Source organism: Bos grunniens, chromosome 11 (assembly GCF_055505025.1).
Source record: "Bos grunniens cultivar Pamir isolate PY7600 chromosome 11, Bosgru_T2T1.0, whole genome shotgun sequence".
Classification (NCBI taxonomy): Eukaryota; Metazoa; Chordata; class Mammalia; order Artiodactyla; family Bovidae; genus Bos; species Bos grunniens.
Genome location: NC_141175.1, coordinates 64437824 through 64460000, shown reverse-complemented (window position 1 = coordinate 64460000; position 22177 = coordinate 64437824). Strand labels below are relative to the sequence as shown.

The window sequence follows — 22177 nt, the reverse complement described above, 5'->3', positions numbered from 1 at the left end:
GTAAGATTCATCCAAAAAGCAAAGGGTTTTTCTTCCTATGATTTCCTCATTTTTTTAATGCAAAATTGTTATATCTTCCAGACTGAGCTTAAACTAAACATTGAGCTAGAAGTGAAGCCAAGGGGCTAAGAGACAAACGGAGGCTGCAAACATCGTTACGGACTTTGTTCATAAAACTAAGCCCTTAAGAGCCAAACCTATCTCTAAACATGGTAATTTATCAAAAACAGCCCAGAGTTGCTCATAGGCAATACTGCACAGTCCTCCAACAAAACAGATTAACGGGAGTCCCACCACCCTCCCAAAAAGCCTTTTTCCCCTCAAGTTGAGTCTCCTGTGTAAACATCCACTATGGTATAAAAACAGCTTTTTCATCGGCTTGGAGTGGCATTCATTTTAGAAGTTTCTGCTTCCAAAGGGAAAAGAGCAAGGAAAGAGAGGGTAAAGGCAGAGAGGAGCGTGATCTGGTTTACTTCTGAGGAGTGAAAATCTTGTCGTTGGGTATTTATCTTCCTGGGGGTTCCCCCCCATCCCACACTGGCAGCATTTAATCCAAGAGGAACAGGTCAGGCCGACATCAGCTAACATTCAGAAAGTTAGGGTGTCCACCCACCACCACCCCACCCCAGTTATTAGAGAGCATCGTGGGAATTTGGACTTTCAAGCTTCCCAATTACCAGTGTGGAGAAGAATCTAACTCACACCTTGAATGCTGACTCCCACTTTAACTAACCTCATGACATTTAAGAAATTCTAGCGACAGAATTCCCACTGTAGGCCTCCCCCACTGCCATCCCAAACACTCCATCCAGGTGAAAAGCACCGAAGTCTCTGAATCCTCCCTCAGCTGGTGGACAAGTAAGACTGGGAATAACAGCTTTGAAAGGACCACGTGCCTGTGCTTACTGCTCCAAAGCTAGACCCAAAGGACTCTCTGCCTTGGTGACTGTCTTTGAACCCCTATTGAAAATATTCCAGTGGCTTCTCTCTGCCACCCTTCTCCCCCTCCCCACCCCCCGCCCCCCAGACTCAGATGCTTTCCTGAAGTTGATCTTACCTGGAATGTAGGTATGTCAAGGAAGTGGGAAAAGAGGTAGAGAGAGAAGGGAGAAAACTTCAGGCACTATCTCCCGATTTCCTCGACTCTCTAATCCAGGGCCCTGCTCAGAAACACGCCACATTTTAACGTTTATTAGAAAGAATAGGAGGCAGAGCTTCACGGGACCTGCATTCACGACCATCTGTATGAACCACAGGTCCGCAGTCCTGACCAATTCTGTTTGACACTAATGTTACTCTACATGAGTAGAGTTCAATGAGGGTTGATATGGGATGTGACAGAGTAAATCAGAATTAGATTAAAAACAAAAGTTTAGAAACCGATGCTACACTGCAGAGCAAATGGGAGTTGAAGGCCAAATTTCCCCTAACTGCCTTCAAGTCATTTTCCCTATTAGAGTCTTTGCCCGCCACCCCCCTGCTGGCAGTGCCACAATCCCATCAGAAAGCAGAGTGGAATGCACATAGGAAGGCCCAAGATATTCCTCTTTAGATACAATACCTATATATTTAATATACAGCAATTAACTTCTGGTCAGGAGTCTGCAGGCAGCAGGCTGCCCCAAGCAGATAGTGGGGGAGGGGCCTGGAGCTGGGACAAGCACAAAAGACAGGTCCCACAACAATGCCTGCTGTCAGCAGCTGAATTATTTTTATACAGGAATTTTTATCTCTATTGTACAAACAAGTACGTGTCTGTGCAGACTTGTTAAGCAATCCACTTGTATGTAGAATAAGATTTTTTTTTCTTTCTTGCTACCAGTCACACAGCTCCAAGATCAGAAGAAATACATAGTCTTTGAAGCTGCTCAAATGTTTTAGTTAAAAGGACAGCAGTTGTTTTCAAAGATCCAAGAGTATCTTTATCAGAATTAAATTTTTCCTTATTGATTTTTTTCTCCTTAACATAACAAAAACATAACATGAGAAGGTTAAGATTTATTATTAAAATTTTTCTCAGCCTTTAAATCATTCTTCAGTAGCCAATGTTCACTTTTAAATGTAAAAGAATAATTTTTTTAAATCTTAGGATGGGATAGAGTAGGAGAGAAAAACTCATGAGATTTAAATTTTAACACTGTTAGGGCATTGTTTTAACTATGAACTCAAAGATAGGGGTGGGGGCAAAATGGGCAGTAAATGGCTTATTGCAAGTTGCTCCTAAATGTAAATAAATCATGACATCATGGTATCCCCTGAGTCAGTAGGAGGAAATGCTTCAGATATTTTTTGTGACCCAAAGAGAAACTCCATATTTGAAACCTAAAAAGCAGATACGGGACGTAGTGCCTCATGCTGCAGCTAAGGCAGGAATCCAAGCTACACTTGATTTTCCTAAAAATTGACAGATGTGATTTTTTTTCTGCACTTCTTTATGCATCATTACATATCAAGAAAATGAACAACTGATGAATATAAATGTAAATGCCCCGATGCTTAGCAGGAGGTTTCCCCATTTTTTTAAAGAAAATTCCAAAATAAACTAGAAAGCAGAGAAAGAAGGGGAACACCACAGCACCTGTGTTCTTTCTGAAAGCACCTCTGCAGGTTTCACAATAATTCCATTCTTCATTTTAATGGGAATTTTTAAACCAATGGACTCACCTCTATCTAAAACTGAGATCAAATTGTAGGTGTAATTGTTCATCACTCATGCTAACAACAGCAAAGACACAAACAGAAACTCATTGTGAGTGACCACAGGTCCCCAGGTATCCCCTTCATCAATAGGCCTGCTCCAGGTCCCCACTGGGAATTCCCTGGCGGGCCAATTCAATTCTGAGTAACATGCTGCCAACCCTATCTGGAAAAGTGGAAAAGGGTGTGCACAGCGTCTTCTCGCCTCTTTTACAGGAAGTTTAAACCTGATCATCTCAACTTTAGTGGCTATAATTTGTTGTCTAGAGTTCCAAGAACTTGGTCTTTTATCTATCTAAAGAGATCAAAAAGAAAAAAGGAAGGCAGAGAGCGAGCAAGCTGTGGCCTGGCCTAGCCCCTAGCGAGGCTCTAGCTCAGAGCAGTAACCTGTGCAGGTAAGCCTTCCAGCGGCATTGCATCAGACCGGCTCACATCAGTCTCCAGGGTGAATGGAGAGGTGAAACACTCTGGTGCCCTGTCTGCAAACTCCTCATTCTCCAGTTCTTGGCAGCTTATTTTTCCAAGTGTTTTGTTTCAGGAAACGTGTGTATTTTTCTTTGTACATTTTGTGGATTTCCCACAACTGGCTCTGACAGCTGTTGATTCTGTTAAATGAACACATTATAAAAATCCTCTTTAAAACCTCAAGCAACAGTGGACTTAAAAATAATGGCAAAATATTTTAATGGAGTTCCAGTTGAGAGTTGGTTTAAAAAAAAAAATACAAGTGAAAGTACAGAAGTCCTTTAAGTCAGAGCTAGATTTAAACTGAATGTATGAGCACGTGTGCATGTGTGCGTATGTGTGCGTGTGTTTAATGGGGAAAGAGGGGTGTTGCAAATCACCACAAATATTTACACTGTACTCCCTTTGTTCAAATCACATACTTTTAACAGGAAAAGCTGGAACTGTGGCTATTTAAAATTTTAAATATTCAAACGCCTGTAATTAACCATATGAAACAAATTATGTCGCTTTTCTCCATACCAGCACATGCAAAGAAATTCGGGTGGGGGACTGGGAGGTGGCAGAGTCGGGGAGACAACTCCAAGAGGAGGCAAGGATGATGTTTTCATTTTGCTCTAGATCAAAGGAGAACAAGAATGGAAACTGTGGCAGAGCCAGCATTTTTACATCGCTGTCTTTCACACTGGGCTATCTAAGTTTACACAATTCCCCAGACTGGCTGCATATTAAGCTTGCTGTGTACAGCTTTATTATGGTGCGCTGGTGGAAGAAGCATTAATATTCCAGCTCCGCAACTGACAGGGCATTTACATGCGCCCATCTGAGCGGCACCTGAGAGATCTTCCAAGGTGCAGTAGCTGTGCGCCTATTGTAAAGGCAAATGAAGCTCACCTATTCCCTGCTGGGGTCAGAAGTGACCTCACCACCCCCCAAGCCTCAAATCCTTCCCTTGCCAACCTAACTCGATGCCATCGCAGAATGACGAATGAGCTCAGAAATAGACCCTAAGTTACTAACCCTGCTAAGAACAGCAAAAGCCATTGCTGAAATGTTTTAAAAATGCATAGGGAGTGCAGCTGGCCAGTAAAAAGCAGAGAGACAAATTCCAGTGAACCCAATATGGAATACGTTACATTCTAAAACTGATTAGAAATCCAGTCTGATGTTTACTGGCTTCAAATTGAGTTTGGCATCAAGCATACTGGCTTTCATAATGCTGGCATTTTTTTATTATTATTATTTTAAATCTGCCTTTGGTTCCTAGGAGCACGTGTGGAGAGCTAAAGCATTCTTATTTGTCAGGTTACATTTCCTAGAAATTAAGTTAGTGACACAAAATGACTCTAGTAGCAGTAATGTGGTCCATGCTCAAATTAATTAGGTCATTTTTGTAAAACCTACATGACAAATTACAAAGGTAAATTTACTGATATTGGCCAGAGCTCTATCCCCTGGAAGGAAAGGGGAGAAGCATTTTAAGGACTTATTTACCTGGGTAGGAGGAGAGAACAGGGAAGGGAGAGAGACAATGGCCAATTTCCCATTGGTATTACAAATAAAAACACTAGTCATTATCCATTAAATTATATAGTCTGAATATATTTTATGAATTTATTAATGTCTTCCAAATTGACACATAAAATAAAAACCCTCTTGATTTGAGATAGTGTTAAAAATGGACCCTAAGTTTAAATTTTTTTTTTAATCCTTGTAATAATAACACTGCTGACATAACCATGACCCAAATGAAATCTGAACAAGCAGAAAGGTACTAAAGATCCTTGGTGATTAAATCTCGTGCTAAAAAAGTGGCAAGGTGCCAGGCTGGGTCCGATTTGATGCTAAGTGCCTTTTATTGCACAAAGCTGGTACTACTGTATGTAAAAACAGACTTGGGCTTGGGGTAAATTTTGTCAAATGATTTCTTTGTGCAATAAAGGGTGTGAACAGACCAACCAGAGTAGATTAAATTAACAACGAGTGACGCAATCTTGGTGCATCGCCCTAACTGTGCTACTTCAGTTAAATTTCACATTTTCTCCCAGACGAAAGCCAAAACTTTCCTCCTTTCTCACTGACTAGTGTGCAAGGCCACCACTCACCTATTCTTCTTTTTGAAACACTTTCGCTAAGAAATCACAAAATTCTGAAAAATGCCTCCTTAGGTTTTGCACATCTGCTATATATTCCTGTCCCTGTCCCCCACATTAGCCAAACTGAGACAGCAGTATGAAATGATGATTTTCCAGGATTCTACAATGTGCCATTAATATGCCTCCAACGCACCTCTTCCCTGAGCTTAAGGTTTGCTGTTCTAACTCTGCCTGCACATGTCTAGACCCAGTTGCATTTTCCAACCCATGGGCAGCTCCACAATTAAATGCCACACTCACCAGGAGGAAGGTGTGCAAAGCAGATTTCAGATCCTTTAAAAGTAAAAGGCTCAACTTGCAACAAAACTAGAAATGGCGTGATTTGAGAAATTACAGTACTGTTTTTTTTTTTAAGCCTTCATAGAATAAACACAGAGAATGGGAGGGAAACTTCCCCCCTGCTCCTGTTCTTGAAGTGAATACATATTTGTGTTTCCAATAAAAGGCCATTTTTACATTAACTGTCTGTAACAGCAGGAGACAGAAAAACTAACACAATCTCCACATCACACACAGGACGATCTTCATATCACGTGGCCCTGTTCTCAAAACTAGTATTTATAAAAGACAACTAGGAAAATGCACAATGCATCTTTTCTGTGTCACCAAAAGGGTGACACAGAACTTTGGGATCTTTGGGATCTTCCACATTTTAGATTTTTTTTCTTTTTGGCTTGCCCAAGTAAATTTAGCAGCCATGCGGGCCACTGTGTTTAATTAAGCTTTCAAAAGTCCTCTGACAATGCCAACAATTGTAAGACACTTCTGCGGCTCAATCATGCAATCGCTGTGACAGTTCTATTTACAATTTGTCTTAGAAAGAGTTTCTCTGACATTGTACTTTGACAAAACATCCAAGCTGCCAGTTCACAACCTTTCTCTGTCTTATTTACAAATACATCTTGTATATAGGACTCCCAGTCTCATGAACATGAGCCTTTGGGTAATGGCCTCGCAAACATGGGCTCCCAGTGAAAATCCTAGGTATTTATTAAGAAACAATATTCTTTATTCTCTGGGTGTGAAGGTTAAATAAAATGTTCACCAGTATACTGGGGATTTTTTTGTTTGCTTGTCATTTTTTGTAGCTGCCACACTAAAAATTCACTTTAGAAGTCAGTGATTTTTATTCAGAATCACACAAATAAAGAGAAATGAAAAATAGGTTATAATAGGATACTATAATTTATAGTCTCATTTACAATTATATCATAAAGTACATCCTCCAGTTCAGTCTGAGATAGGAAAAGAATTCAAATGGGTACAAAAAGAAAAGGCAAGTTGAGTTTTTAAATTCTGAAAAGCATGAGTATGTTATACTTGATTTACCTTTAAGTAACATGTTTATATATTTCTGGATTGAACTGGTACTTTTCCTTCCACAGAGCTTCTGCCTTACATATTATTATCTAGGTATGAGGTGTATTGTCTAGGCAAATAATTTTTAAATACCCTGATATCAATGCCTATGTTCTTGATTTTAAAGAGAAAAAATGTTAGCTAGCAACAGACTGCTTGACAGTTCACAGGACTCATCATATTTTCTGCCACTCTCTCAAAAAGCTAACTTTATGACAGCTCAACCCTAATTTAAAGATTTCTATGTGCAATAAGCCAAAACCTCAAAGCTGACACTGTGGGATAATATTTTTTGGCCTTTTCTATAAGTGAACAGCAGTTCCACAGTCACTAATCTTCAATGAATACTTGCCCCCCTCATAAAACATGAGACTAGGAAACAAAACCAAACCCCAATTAAAAGTCCTGACTGCCAGTCAAAGACTGCTGATATCCAATAGTGGATATTTGACACACACACTGATGAACTGGGCCCTGCACAGTACAACCTGCTGGTTTCCAGTTAAATTAACACTACTTCAGGGGTCTCAGTGGATCATAATCCCACAATCTTGAATATTTGAATAAAATGAAAAAAAACAACCTGAACAACATACAAGTGTACATTCAACCTGGTAAAAATTATCCTCACTAAAAAATACTCGGCTTTGAGAGGTCTATGTACAGCCAAAACGCATGGCATCTTACTGAAGATTTAAAGAACTCCACTCAACCTCCTGTGTGAAAGCCCAAACTCTAAGCTTTATTTATCTCAGGAAGAAGATCTGTCGCTGTTTGATTCCAGCTTCCTGCCTATAAGATAGCACAGAGCACACAGTAAGCTCGTATCCAACTTACACCACTTTAATAAAGCCTTTCCTACACAGCACGTTTAAATAACTACCTTTTATACAGTTGCCAAACATATTCTTCTAGAGATTCATCAATATATCTCTTTCCTAATACAGAGCATTGCTTCTCATTTTTGTGTGTGACACAATTCAAATATCTACTGAATGATTACTCTTATTGTTTCCTTCCTCACCATAAAAAGAAAAGCAGACTTGGAATGGTGAAGATGCACTTGAGAGAAATGGGCTGCGAGTACACAGCCGTCTTCCAGAACTTCACTTCAGAGGCACCTGAGAGCCAGGGCATCTTAATTTACGTGCAATGGCAGAATGTTAATTTCACCATAGGAAACTCTTAATTCATTACCGTGAATTATGAGAAGTCGTGATTCTAGTTACTGACATCTCGCTTTGAGATGTGACCACGCTATTTATGTTCAGCCAATTCCAGGGTGGGAACAGGTGATTAAACACAATGAAAGGAATCAAGACTTTGTAATTATTCGTGCATGAAAGGTTTACCTCACCTGGGTCGCAGCACTGGTGCACCCATTGAATATCTTAGATAGCTTAGGTAGCTTTTCATCTCAGCGAAATTGCTTAGCATTAGCCCTATAAAATATATCTTAAATGTGCTTTTTGTGTGGAGGGGGTCCTTCTTTGAGCTCTCTTACAGTACTACTCCTTAAAAAAAAAAAAAAAAGAATCTTTATGACCACCAGAGAATTCAGGAAAATCTCATCTTTCCCTACATAGATTTACAACTGTGACAGTGAAAAGCCTTCACTATAGGGCCTCCCCCCACCAGCTTTTAGATTTCTCCAGTAAGTACAGAGGGACAGAATGTTCAAGCTGGTTAATCGGAGACTGAATAACCTACTTGGGACCTCAGTAAAAAGTGGTTTTAATTCTTGCTTGACAGACACTGTGTTTTGTCTTTTTAAACGAGCGGCTCGATATGTAAATACGATGTTACATCACGCAAGTGTTACTCCATATTTGGAGATTTAGAAAGGCTTTGGATCTCCGAAGACCAAATCTCCTTCCGCTTGCTCTAGCTTCATTAATCATGCCTTACACTTCTGTACATTTTCCTTCCAGTCACAAGGCAGCACATGGAAATGGTCACCACCATATCCTACCGGGGGCTGGGGGAACAGATAAAATTGTAACCTGCATGGCATATAAGCTACATGGGATGGATTCAAGAAAACAGTTTGTAAACACAGCTTCCCTGGCAGCAGCTTTCTTGTTTTACTAAAGGTAAAGTATCTGGGTGCTATTGCAGGAAGCATTAAAAAAGAAAGAAAATGCCACATTTGATTTTAATGAGCAAATTCCAGAGAGGGGAGGAGAAATGATACAACATTTAATCCCCTCTGGACCACTGACCCACTACAGTTCAACTTTCTGGTCAAACTCAGTCGGAGGGACAAGTTCCAGGGCATCAACTGATTCTATGCACTACCCTTCCTAAATCTAAACAAACCTTCTGCCTGTGGGGGGCAGGGGCAAGGGAAGTAGAGAAAGTGATTCGGACATGCCGGTTTTGTCACTACAGAATCCGCATTCACTTCATCTTGTACGTTAAATCATTGTTGTTTCATTTATTAAAATGTTTTAAGAGTCACTATATAGTGTTGTTGATTATCATTCAGAGTAGGGATTTAAGTCCCTCTGTAGTGGTTAATTCCTTTCCCTTGTGCTGCTGAGAAACCCATACCTCTAGCTACCTTTCTGCTAAAATTAACCAGAGGAAGCAAGGCTGTTGAATGTGTATATGTATTTTTCCAAGAGAATTTTAACATTGTGTTACAGCAGAAACAGTGAAGTCTGGACTGGACATTTGTAAGGGTGACATGTGGTTGTATAAACCACAAACAAAATCAAGATACATCTGTCAAAACCACATCAGAGACAAGAGAGAGCACAAAGAAGCATTTATCATTTAGCTGAGGAGGCAGGCTGCAAGGAGCAGCCGTTCCTGTCAAACCAACCTTTTGAAATTTCCAACATGCCCTTAAACTTTTCGAGTAAGCATGTCTGTGCGCTTCAGCAACTGCCCTCTCTACTCTGGCCTGGCCAGTCGAAAATGGCATCTTAAAGTCAAGGTCACGGTGTCATCCCACCACGGGGCTGTGTTTAATTACAGCCCCATACGGGCTGACAGCCAATATGGATCCAAGGCTAGCCCCGAAGCTCAGTTAACTCTTTCCAGTCCCTCCAAAATGCCCCTCCAGCCCACCGAACGTCACGGAAGCCTCGAGAACAAACTGCACCACTAGGGAAGCCTGATCAGGTATTCTGACCCAAACATGTTACTGGCCGAACTACAAATGCCCATATAGCCCCTCTGCCTCTGACTTATCACCAGGGTTGGAAATGGGCCTTGGAAACTGGGCTAGGTGTAGTAAGGCTCGACACTTCAAAATGAGGAGGAGAGAGAAAAGGAAACAAATTCAGAATCAGTAGATCCAGAGAGAGGGTATCAGGTGTGTGTAACCTATCCTGCCTACATCTGACTCAAGTGAAGTGGAAAATATTTATTTTTGTGTGTTCTGGACATAAGCCATAGGAATGATTACTTGAACGTTACAGGGCTGTCATGGACTGTCACATGGAGAAACACAGAAAGCACTTCACCACTCCTTAGTGCATGGCTACAGTGCCTCTGAAAATGAAAAGAAAACATGCAAACAGCTTTTCTCCTTGCTTCTCATTTACCTGCTATGTGTTCCTGTTTGGGGCAAATTCCTCTAGATGACGTTGATAAACAATCGTCATCCTCTGGCGTGACCTGGATGCCAACCTCCACGGGATTGGATGCTTTTTTCATCTCGATTGGTGAAGGGGAAGGTGGCTTATCCACAGCTTTTTCTAAGCAGAGGCTGCCATTGCATTGTTTCCGTTTGTGCTCGATAAAAATGAGAATGTCCCCCAATGGGAAGTTCATCTGGCACTGCCCACACGTGAGGAGGTCGTGGTCCCCTTCTGGGGCTCCCAAAGGTCCGTGGTCCGGTTCATCATCTGTAAGAATGGCTTCAAGAGGCTCGGCTGTGGTTGAAGAAACAAAAGCACAATTATTAGAGGGCCAGAAGGGAGAGGAAAGGGGGAAATACATTCTCAACCCCATCCCACCCCAGCACATTATGTAAAGGGTTTCTAGGCTCCTCCATTTAAGTTTCAGAAAAACATGTGAGCACCTGAAACATACACGGGTGTGGAAACTGACAACAAGAAAGCAAATTTATCATAGAGGTAAACCATCATATAGTTAAAGAAAACTGCCTGACCTGCATACTACCATGGAGAACTACACACACATATATACATAACACACGCGCACACACACAACAGTGTCCGGTTTGTGAGTTTAGAAAGAATGTGACTGTTATTTAAATAGTTAGCACAGAAACATAACGTAAGCCTAAATAATAACCACCCCCAAAGAACTGGTAAAAACATGGATTGAAACCAAATTTGTTTCTTTTTTCCTATACAGTAAGTTGTCTATTGTGCCCAAGAATAAAAGGAGAGGTGAATAAACACACACACACATCCTCTTTGTGTGTGAACATATACACTCAAAATATACAGAGATATGGCTTCATAAATTAGAAAGCTACTACATCACACAGAAAACGTGCCGTATTTACACTGCCGTGATAAGAAAAAGATTGCATTCACCTGTGAAACGGATCTAAATAATAATCATAAAGCAGTATAACCCACACTGCCAAAAACCTTTCTGATCTCACTCTCAGCAGTGCCACAAAATCAAACAAATACCAAATTCACTGGCAATTCTTCTCAGACACATTAGCTAAATGGGATACTTTTGAGTACTTAAGAAAATAAGCCAATTAGTCATTTTTTCATTCTGAAGAAAGGAATGCCTAAAATATTCTAAACATGTTTGCACTTGGTGGCCCCCATCACATAAAAATCAGAATGGTCAAGCAAACGCCACATTTCAGATCAAGGCTGAGAAGTCTTTTCTTAAGACTTGAAATACTTTGTCTAATGTTGTCAAAGTTGACTAATTTTCTGAATGAGCTCCAAAATGCTTCATTATGGGACTATTTCTGTACACATGATCACCAGTGGATGGTACAACAAGGTAGATATGTCTTTCATTCCTGTTTCTTTAAATTAAAAAAAAAAAAAACTTTGCACCAAAATACTCAAGCATGTATCTGAACAGCTTCTATCATTTTTTAAACTTCCAAAGGGGAAATGAGAGTAAGCCTCTGCTCCTGAAACCTTACGCTTACTTACTCCATCACCAAAAAAAAAATTTACAAAACACAGAATACATCCAGGATGCTGCCAGTTAATAAAACTGAAGCAGAAAATGTACAAGTCTTAAACAGTTAATCAGTCTGACCTTCTTTAGCAAGCTGCCAATTTCACATTTAATGAACTTAAAGCCACAGAGAATCAAAAAATAGATTTTAATTTGAGTGTAGAATATTGGAACAGATTTTGATAAAGTGCAAAAATCCAGTGAACTCAGGTTAAATTTATTTCAACCCTACCCAGGCTGAATACTGAGGGGGAAGATCTGGAGTAACTCCCAGATGTGCTGGGTGAAATAATATTGAGAGAGCCCTGTCTAGCTGCACCTGTGCTCAACTAGGACATGTCATAATTTCTAGCCTCTGGTACTCCTCCTAATTTAACATAAGGTCACCACAGGAATATGAAGGTTATATTCCTACTAATAAAGACAGAAAAGTAAGCACTTGCATTTCTTTGCCCAACATACTGACCGAAAGATAGATACACATGCATACTTTCCAAATAAAAGGAGACAAACAGAAGTGCTTTTGCATTATGCGTCTATGTCATCTTTCCCCTGCTTGCTTTCATTGTGACAAGGGAGGAACTGAATAAGGAAGTTATTCGCCAAGATTCCTCCTATTTGAATTAAGGATTTTAAGTACACATTAACAAATGTGGCTTTTTTGGTTGTTGTTCAGCATTAACTGCAAGTTCAGAGGTTTACAGATTGAAGAAAGACTGAGGAGAAATACCTCATTTTTTAAAAGTTAGCAGTACATAGAACCTTGGGAAAAAAAAAAAAAAAACATTTTTTTAAACTCCATCGTTAGGATTTGTTCTTTATCCCCAAGCCCTGACACATTTCTGAAACTGGAAATATTATTTGGGAGCAAAAGAAGATACTCTCGTAGGTATCAAACAGTTAAAGGTAACGCGGTACAAAACAGACTTGGTTAAAGTCTTCTAAATGTAGTGACTGAACTGATTTACAATCAAAACCAGGAAATGAAGTGGTAATTCAGAGGTTGCTGATTACACCTCCACATTTCACCTAATTAATTTTATAGGAGGCAAAGTTCTTGAAAATAACAAGATGATCAAATGTACAGATATAAAACCTATAACCTCAACATTTTCTATGCTCTTAACGTAAATTATTGCTAATTAACAAGAATTATATCCTAATGTATGAAATACCTTTAACATCAGGCTCTCTACTAAACATTTGGCTGGTGATCTTCAGAGAAATACCAAAATGTGTTCTTATCGTTGCTGCTACATTATTAAAAATCAGACGAAGTGAGGCACAAAGAAAATATGAAAATACAATTCTCTTGGTGTAATCTACTGATTTGCATTGACATCTTTTCTCAGTGGCAATCAACATTTCCTTTCTGGGCTCTGATAATTTCTCTGTATTTTAATGCAAATTCCCCTTTCCCTAAAAACATTCCTAACCTCAGCCATTTTACCCCCTCCCTCAATTCAATTCCATCCTCCTTCACCCCCACAAAACCGGCGTTTCTAAGCTCCGGCCTAAGCGCTGGCTACAAAGCAGGGAGTCCAGGATTGAAGTGGAAGGGAGTGGGCAAATAATCATAATAATTAGCCGTGAATTCTCTACAAGGGGAAAAAGAAATACAAAATAAAATGCTTCTGCGTTCAAACAGCAAGACTGACTGAAACGTCTCAATGCCCCAGCCGCTGAACTGAGATCTCTTTCCTCTCTCAGCAGTTGCAAAGGAATAAATTTAAAAAAAAAAAAAAGCCTTATAAGAAATGTAGGGAAGGAGCAAGAGAAACAAGGGCTGCTGGGGAGGGGGAGGGGGAAAGGGGCTCTGCCTTCAAGTTTGCTTTCCAAGTCCTTCTCTTTGATTGTCTTAACAGGGTAAGGAAGCACAACGAGACTGAAATGCGGAGAGAAAAAGCAAAAAAACAAAAGCGAAGGCAGGGGCGACAGGCCCGGGGCAGGGGGCTCGGCGGGGGTGGGCTCCGCGGAAAGTGAAGTTGGGCGCGGGGACTCTGAGGCACAAAGCGAGTAGCGTGCTGTCCGCAGGCTCCGGCCGCGCTCGCTGCGAACACGTGCAGCGGCGGCCGCGGGGCCGCGGGGCCCGGAGCCGGGAGTCGGGGGCTGGGGGCGGGAGGCGGCAGGCAGCCCCGGGGCCCGACTGCTGCCTCCACGCCGGTCCTGCCCGGCCGCGGGGTGACGACGGTTCCCCAGGCCCACCAGGTGGAGACACGGGAAGTGAGGCTTGGAAAACTCGGCAGGTTACCCTGGCGCTGTCTCGGGATCACCGCACACACCTCAGGCGCGGGTCCTGAAATTCATTCTGTGTCCACAGGCTCACAGTTTTTACTTTGAGGGATCTCTGCAAATGCGTTTCTCCCGCAATCCCCGGCACCGGTGTGCACAGCGCGGCCGCGGCTGCGGTTATTCATTATTAATGACGCCGTTTGCCCGCATCATTATGATGATAACTATTACTATTGTTGTGATTTCGGGCTCGGAGGCGAGAGCTGCAGGAGGCGGGGGAGCTGGGGGGCGGGGGGGGGGGGGGGGGGTCGGGCTGCAGAGGCGCCCGGCAAGCCTGCCGCGGCCGCCTCGGTCCGCGCTTTGCACGGGGATGAGGGGGTGGGAGAAGTGAACCTGGAGACTAAGTGCAAACTTGCCGGATCCCGCTTTCGGCCTTGCCCCAAAGCCGGAGAGCGCGCACTCCTCTTTCCTCCCAACCAAAAACGCCTGCCCGAAAGAACGAAAACTGCACCCCGCTCCACTCCCTGTGCACTGGGGAGTCGGCCGCGCGCCCGGACGCTTCTCCGCAGCCCTGGCCAGAAGCATTTTTAAAGTCAAAACGAAGAACAAAGACAGAAGGGGTGATGGGGTGGGGGGGAGAGAAAGGGAATTCTGCCTAACCGTCCGTTTCCCCCACCCCCACCCTCGCAAAGCTCTTCCCTCCGGGTCGAGAAATGCAGAGGGGGGTGGGGGAGGAGGCCCTGGTACAGGTTCAAGTTCGCTGAGCTTTCTTGATCTTGTTCTGCCTCCTAGCGACCGAACGGCTCATTCAGCCCTAGAAGCGGGGGATGGGGGCAGGGGGGAGGGAAAGGGGGTCCTGAACACTAGAATGGCTCCCGCCCCCTCTGCGTACCCAGAAAATTAGAAAGGAGCGACCACCGCACCCACTTTAAACTGGCCCCTTAACCCAAAACCCGCCCTGAGACTCGGGGATTCCAAGGGGATAACCCACCCAGCCTGGAGCCTCGGGATGGGCCCGGGGAGAGTGGGGGACGTGGGAGCAGCCTGGACTGCACGCCACAGTCCGTCCTTTGAGCCCCCAGTGCATCCTTCCGAAGAAGGGCCCGGCTTTCCCGAGTGCTGCGAACACTGCCCTTCCTTCCCGCCGGTACCTGGCCGGGCTGTAACTTCACACCGCCGCGCGCCGCGTCTGCTCCGCATCCGGCGCGGCCGGGGGAGTGGGGGCGGGGGAGAGCGATGAGGGAGGGATGCGCGGGGGTGGGGAGAGGGAGGGCCCCGCAACGTGCCCGGGCGGGGGAGCTTTCGAAGTGTATGACAAGTTCCAGGACCCAGTGAAAAATTCAATTCCCTACGCGCACCCCCCCCCCCACACACACACCTTTAAAACATACAGAACTGGATATGGGGTGGTCCTTTAAAATTGCAGCAAAAATTAAAATAAGGGTCATGAATGAGGTGGGGGAGGGAAGTGGGCCCTCTCACGCCTTTCTTTCCTTTGCAGCCAAACTTTCCTTAGCGCCCACCGCCTGCCTTTCCAGGCGCATTCTGTTAGCCAGGAGACAGCCACCCACTTAACCACCCCACCTCCCTTATACAGACTCAGAAGGGCCCCCAGATCCAGCCAGGCCCGAGGTAGAGAGCAAGAACTCAAGGGAGGGATGCTTGGAGTCCCGGGGTCGAACACTCCCCAAAAGCATACTCGAACCAACTACTCCCCTACCGCCTACCCCCCCCACGCCCCGCCCCCCACCCCCACCTAGCTTGGCCGAGCTCGGGAGCTGAGGGTTATATGCTTGTCCCTGTGGGAGGGGGGCAGGGAAGGCACGTGGTGATCTCCCTGCCGCCCCGAGCTGGGGGCAAGATGCGTCGCGGGTAGGGGACGGACAGGACTCGCTTTTAGGGTTGCTTTGCAAAATAAAAATGCTTTGCAAAGATGAGTTTCTCCCCAACCGATTTCGCAGTAGGGTTGGCCAAGAGGAGGTCTGGGCATTGTACTAGGGGGCCAGAGAGGATCCTGGACCCGCTGGCGCTGAGTCGCTGCACCGCCTGCCGCTGGGCCAGCGGGCTGGCGGCGGGCGCCGGGTGGGCGATCCCGGGCGGGGCGGGGGCGCGGCGAGGCCGGGCGAGGCCCCGGCGAGGCCCGGCCGCAGCCGCCGCCCGCTCCCGGCCTGCCGCTCCGCGCTCGGTCCTCTGTCTGTTTGTTGGCAGGAGGCTCCCGCACACGCGGTGCTTGTAAACATTCAGACACGAGATTTTTCCCAATCAAAATCCACTTCCACTTTTTTTGAAAATCTTCCAAAAAATAGTAAGAGGAGGGAGTTCCTCGCTCCCTCTCTGTGCCGCCGGCGCTCTAAGTTTGCAACTAAAGAGGTTTTGGTGAAGGGGGTAATTGTATTTTTCCCCTCTATTAGAGATTGTGAGATATTTGTAGGGGGGGGCGCGGTGGGGGAGTCAAAGAGGAGAGCGTTGCTGCAAACGGCTGGCGGAGCGTTTGGCGTCTGTCTGGGGGCAAAAAAAAAAAAATGTTGCCTTGTTTTATTTTATGTTTTTTATTTTATTTTCACCTATTTTCGCCGCCGCTGAGGTTCGGCCGGGAGGGGCCGGCAGCGGCAACCCGGGCGGCAGCAGCCACAGCGCCCTCCCTCCCTCTTCGACTGGCCCCCGGCCCTCGCTCCTGCCCTTCGGCGGCGGCGGCGGCGGCGGCGGCGCGGGAGGGCAAGCGCGAGGAGCCGGCACAAAAGGCAGCGGGGCAAACACCCACCTCGGGCCGGAACAAAAGGCTGCAGCGCCGGCCGCGGCTCCGGTCCTTCCCGGGCGCCCAAGCTCTCCCGGGCGCCGCGGCCCCTCTCCAGACTCGGCGGACTCAAGAGCGCCCGGGGCCCCCCTCCCACAATTCCACTTTCTCACTATTGTGGAGATGACTACTTTCCTCCCAGTGCACACTTGACCGTGAGCGCGCTGGTGTCCAAGGGCCAGTCTCACCTCTTTTCTCCCTGGGAATTGTTTTGTGTTTTTTTTTGTTTTTTTTTTTTTTGACTTGGGCTCCCCACCCCCCGTTTTTCTTCCTACGGTAAGTGGAAGTAACCCCCTTTCCCCTCAAGTTCCCTCCCTTAGGTTTGCACGAGAGTTGTTAGCATCCACAGCATTGTTCATTATTTTGCAAAATTGGAGGCGAAATCATTGCATTCCTTTCCGAAAAGCGAAATAAAGCAGAGGAAAGCAGGAAAGAGGAGGAGTCAAATTTTTGTAAAATTAAATAAAATTAAAAGATTCGTGCTATCCCAAAAGTGTACATTCGGCTACGATTCGGGATGGGATGAGGTTGGTCCCCCCCCCCCCTTAATCTCTTTTATCCCGACTCTCGGAGGTTTTTCTCGTGAAAAAAAAAATTTTTAATGCATGCACACACCCCTCTCTCCCCCTTTCTCTTGCTTCTCGTCCTGCGCGCTCTCGTGATTATTAATAATTATTATTACTATTATTGGGTTACTTACGCGAGAATTCCCGTTTGCTTAAGTGCTGGGGTTTGCCTTGCTTGCGGCGAGACATGGTGGGCTGCGGGGCGGGCGGGAGGCGGCGGCGGCGGCAGCGGGCGGACGACGGCTCGGTTCACATCGGGAGAGCCGGGTTAGAAAGAAGGAGACTCCAGAGAAAATATCTTCATCAGTGCCTTTTGACATCCAAAATAAATTAGAAATAATACAAAGATGGCGCAGGGAAGATGAATTGTGGGAGAGCCGTCATGGCTTTTTTTTTTTTTTTTACCAAAAAAAAAAGAGAGAGAGAGAGGAGAGATAGAGGGGGAGAGAGAGAGAGAGAGATGAAAAAAATGGCAAAAGCCCCCCTGAGCTGCAAGTTCAAGTGCGGACGTGACGTCCCTGCGAACTTGAACGTCAGGAGTCTGGATGGACAGAGACACACAAAACATGGGCAGGGCGAGCAGGAGAGAAGGGGAGGAGGGAAGGGGAAGCTCACACCAATGGACACACATCAGGGGCTGGACATGAAAAAGAGACCAGGACAAGCCAATGGCCAGTGCGGGGCGGGGGAGGTGCCGGGCGGGGGGCTCCGCAGACGCCAGACGCGGCCCCCGTGGGAGGGGCGGGCGGAGGGGAGGGGGCGCTGGGGCCTCGGGCTCACCAGTGGCCGCAGCGAGTGCCGAGGCAGCGGCTTGGCGGGGAGAGAGGGAAGGGGCGGCGGGGGAGGGGAAGAGCCAGACGTGCGCCCTGCTCCCCCCAACCCCGGCACGCGGACCCTAAAATGAAAGATTATTTTAAATTAAAAAAAAAAAAAAAAACAAGAGTGTCTGGAGGCCGCAGGGGCCGGGGAAGCGCGGGCGGAGGGAAGCCAGGTAGAGTTGCTCCCGGACACCCTCCTGCGTGCGCACACCCACTTCCCTTCTCCGCCGCGGCGGAGCTCGCGCCTCGTGTGCGGACGCCGGGGGCCGAAAGCCCAGAGCCGGCGGCTGCGCTCGGGAAACTTTGCTCGAGGAGAGGATGGCCAAGAAAAATCACCCGAAGTTGGGAGCTGAGACTCCAAGTTACAGCTACGCCGCGGGCGAGGGGAGGCGGGAAGGAGCGCCCGGCCAAGCAGAGTCCAGCTCAAGTTTGGAGGCTTGCGGGTCCGGAAAGGCAGCGCGGGGGCCTCCGGGAGCCCGGGCGGTCAGGAGAGAGAGAGAGAGGGCAAGGGCGAGAGAGGAGGTGCAGGCCCTTGGCCGGCTGGCGGGGAGGGCGCCCCCCAGGCCGAGCCGGAGGGCCGGGGATCTGAACGCCCAGACAAACGATCGGGTCTGAATGCCACTGGGAGCAAGGAGTCAGGCTCTCAACGGCCGCGGAGGAAGAAAGAACAGGGAGCCGGACTCGGGGCACGTTCCGGCCCCGGGAGTGGAGTGCCCGGACCCAGGGCGAGGGAGGCGCAGAGGCGTCCACCTCACGGGGCCGCCGCCGGCCAGAGGACAAAGCCCGGGCAGTCCGGGGAGTGCCAGTCCCTGGGAACGGGCTCCCAGCGCCGCGGGAGGTCCCTAAGCTAGGTCCCAGGAAAAGACACACCCCCTCCCACTCCAGAGCTACTGCTAAAGCACCGAGGAACGGCAAGAAAATGTTTCTTACGGGCAGAGCACAACTAGTCCAGTGCAGTTACCCAGGGAAAGAAAATGGGGAATAAAGAAAGAGCGACTGGCTCGCGGGAGCAGCGGGGAGGCCACAGTGGTGGGGTGACCGCCCCGGGTCAGCGCCACGCTCTCTGGGCGCCCGGGGCGGAGCTGCACCCGCTGGAGCCCGCAGCCCAGGTCTGGCCTTTCTGCAGACTTTCCCGGGAAATTAGGGAAGACCTGTTGGAAATAAACCCCTGTCTCTTTAATGCACATACACACGCGCGCGCGCGCGCGCTGCTGCTGTCAAAAAGCGGGCTTCACTCCTGGCGTGGGATACTTTCAGTTTTACGTAAAATGTACAGCAACAGCACCCCCTGCGATTGGAAAGTTTATTCAGAAACGTGCCTGCAAAGTCCCCCGGCGTCTCCCGCCTCCCAGTCTCCCCGCCTGCCTGCGCCACCCTGTAGCCTCAGCCGACGCCGCCGCCGAGAGACCGCGCTGCGATTTCAAATCCGGAAGGGCAGGGGGGAAAAGAAAATGGACTCAGGTCCAAGGGAGGAGCGGAGGGTGCAGCGAGGGGTATGGGTGGCCGCGGCCCGCGAGACTGCGAGCTGCAGGTGGACGTGTACAAGTATGGGTCTGCAGAGCGAGGAGCCTTCTTTCCCTCTCCTCCAAGAGGCTCCATGAACCCTCGTGTTTTCTCTTCTCCCTCCTTAGTCTGAGGGACGTCGCTTTCGTAAATGCACCTCCTGGGCGGTGTGCTTTATTGTCTTAAGCCAGGGCCCCCGGCTCGCAGGCGCGCACCCATCTCCCAGCCGCGCCGGCCAGCGGCTGTTTATTCCTGTGTTGTCTTAGTAAAGTTTCAAACCCATTAGAAAATAACTGGTTTGCCTTGCTCGGCGAAGCTTCGGGCCCCTCTAAGGAAGAAAAGGAGGTTTTGGTGCTCAACAGTGGGAGAAATGTGGGCTGGACCGAGTTTGTGTAAATGTGGTTTGCTGTTATTGTTTCCCTCCAGTTTGGTGGGGGTTGAGGGGGGACTCAAATACTGTTTAAGAAGCAGGAAGATTCACTTGCAGTAAAGCTCTGTAGCGTGTGCGTTATACCATTTCCCCCTTTTCACGAGTTCTTCAGAGCAGGTCAGCATCTCTTTTCCACTACTGTCTTTTTTTTTTTTTTTTTTAATCTTGTTCAACTAGCCTTAGACCGACCAAAAGAATATCATTGCAGGGGAGAGGGTGGGGGGAGCCGGTCGTGGAGGAGAATGGTTGGAGGGAAGGTGAGGAGAGGGAAGAAAAAAGTACAACTGGGAGGCCTTTGAAAAATAAAAAATAAATAAATAAAATTCCCTTCAGGTAACAATAGTGAGTCCGATTCTTTCCGGAACCGAGCTTTTCAAATTTAAATATTTTTCCCATCCATCCATAAAAGTCCATATATAGAGAAGGTATATAAATGAGCGAATGTGTGTTGTGGAAATATATATGTATGATTTATATATAATGGTGTGTATAAAGCTTTTCAGGGTTGGCTGTAGTGTAAAAAGTAATGACTTTATTACCTCTGAAAGGTTCTGTGGTTCACATTTAACAGTCTTCTGAATTACAATTCATTACACAATTGTGTGCTCTCTAAAACCGGCACCCTATCAGGGCCGCTATCTGTGGTTATTTCCAATAAATAACTGGCAACATTTTATTGATTTTCTTTTTAAAAAAATCATAGGAAATTAAGCACTTAGTTACAAGTAGGTCTGCTATGTTATTGCACTTGTTTCAGATTCCAGGGGGTTCCTTCCGAAACCACATCTTAAAACGTACCTTTAAAACCCAATTTTGCAGCTGCCTTCCCTGGGTGCCCATGGAGAGGTAAGTAGCGACGTTTCCACCATTAACATATATTTAATTTCACCATCATAAAATGCCCAGAGTGAAATAGGAACTACCCTCCACTCCCGCCCCTCCCCCAGCCTGATTTCACCCAGTCCAGAAAACCAAGGCTCAGTATTGGCATTCGATTCCCTCCTGGTCGCGGACCCCCACTCCGGTCCCTCCTGCTTGCCTCTACGAGTGACGCCCCCTCCCTCATTGCTGCTGGATGCTCGCTAAAGCGCCCAAAAGTGGGGGAGGGGGAAGGTGTGTCTGTGTGTTTAAAGAAATAAAAACGTGTTGTTTTAAGAGCTTTGAAAATATTACGTAAGTATTGATTAATGATGCAGGTGGGTTTGTAGAGGGGTGAAAGGTCACTTTAAACGCTCACACTTGGATACACAGTCAGTATATTTACTTTCCAAAAGTAGCTTTTAGAAAGTAATAAATTATGACAACGTTAAAATTATTTTCTGGCGTTTCTGTTAACTTCATGTGGAGCTGTAGAACCTTTGCTGATTCCACGGAAGGGCTAATTACGCTTGGTGGGCTCTTTCCCAAACCTTCGGTGACAAAACTGCGTGTAAACTCCAGGCCACCAGGCGACCCCTCCCCTCTCCTCCTCCCCCTCTCTATCTTGCCCGCGGAGGAGACTCCCCAGGACTTCCTGCAGTATATATTCTGCCTCTGATCTCCGTACTTAATAGCCAAGTCCTGGTTTATGCTTTATAATGTGTTGACAAGTTTTCTAACAGACTTTCTGAAATAATGCACATATATTCACGTCGGTTAGAAACCCACCGTATTTTTAGAGTCGAGTAGATCTATACCCTAATGCAGTGAGAGAGTGTAAATCATAGAGGATTTCATAGTCCTTTCAGTAGTTTTCGGTATGAAGTATGAGCCGCGTGGCCTCCGGACGTAACCTTTTAGAAAAAAAGACAGTGCTTTTATTTTATGGTGTAAAGTGCTTTTAGCTCCAGGGCTCTGAACGTGAATGTGGTCAACAAACAGCTCCAAGAGGCAGGCTTAATACGGTCCCAGCCCTCGTGCCGAGGATCGCCTGGAGTGGGGGACTCAGGTTGAGCTGGAGAACTAAGGGTTAAAAGGTCTGTCTCAATAGAAACTACAAGATTAAAATAAAAAAGTCACTGTCTGCCTTTAGCAGGGAACAC

The 22177-nt window shown here is 46.3% G+C and overlaps 1 protein-coding gene across 9 annotated transcripts in view; it reads right to left on the bottom strand.

Annotated features, from left to right (window-relative positions):
* Positions 1-19264, bottom strand: part of BCL11A (BCL11 transcription factor A) — a 102860-nt gene extending 83596 nt beyond the window's left edge. For 2 of the 9 annotated variants that reach the window (XM_086323755.1, XM_086323756.1), the window contains exons 1-2: positions 14096-14312; positions 10232-10561 (exon numbers count right to left, since the gene is read on the bottom strand). In XM_086323755.1, the coding sequence (XP_086179881.1) occupies positions 10232-10460 (229 nt within the window). In that variant the 5' untranslated portion in view covers positions 10461-10561; positions 14096-14312. Of the gene's footprint in view, positions 1-10231; positions 10562-14095; positions 14313-15196; positions 15264-17539 lie in introns of those variants that run through there. The other 7 variants (XM_086323749.1, XM_086323751.1, XM_086323748.1 and 4 more) reach the window with 7 other exon arrangements.
* Positions 19265-22177: the final 2913 nt, after the last annotated feature.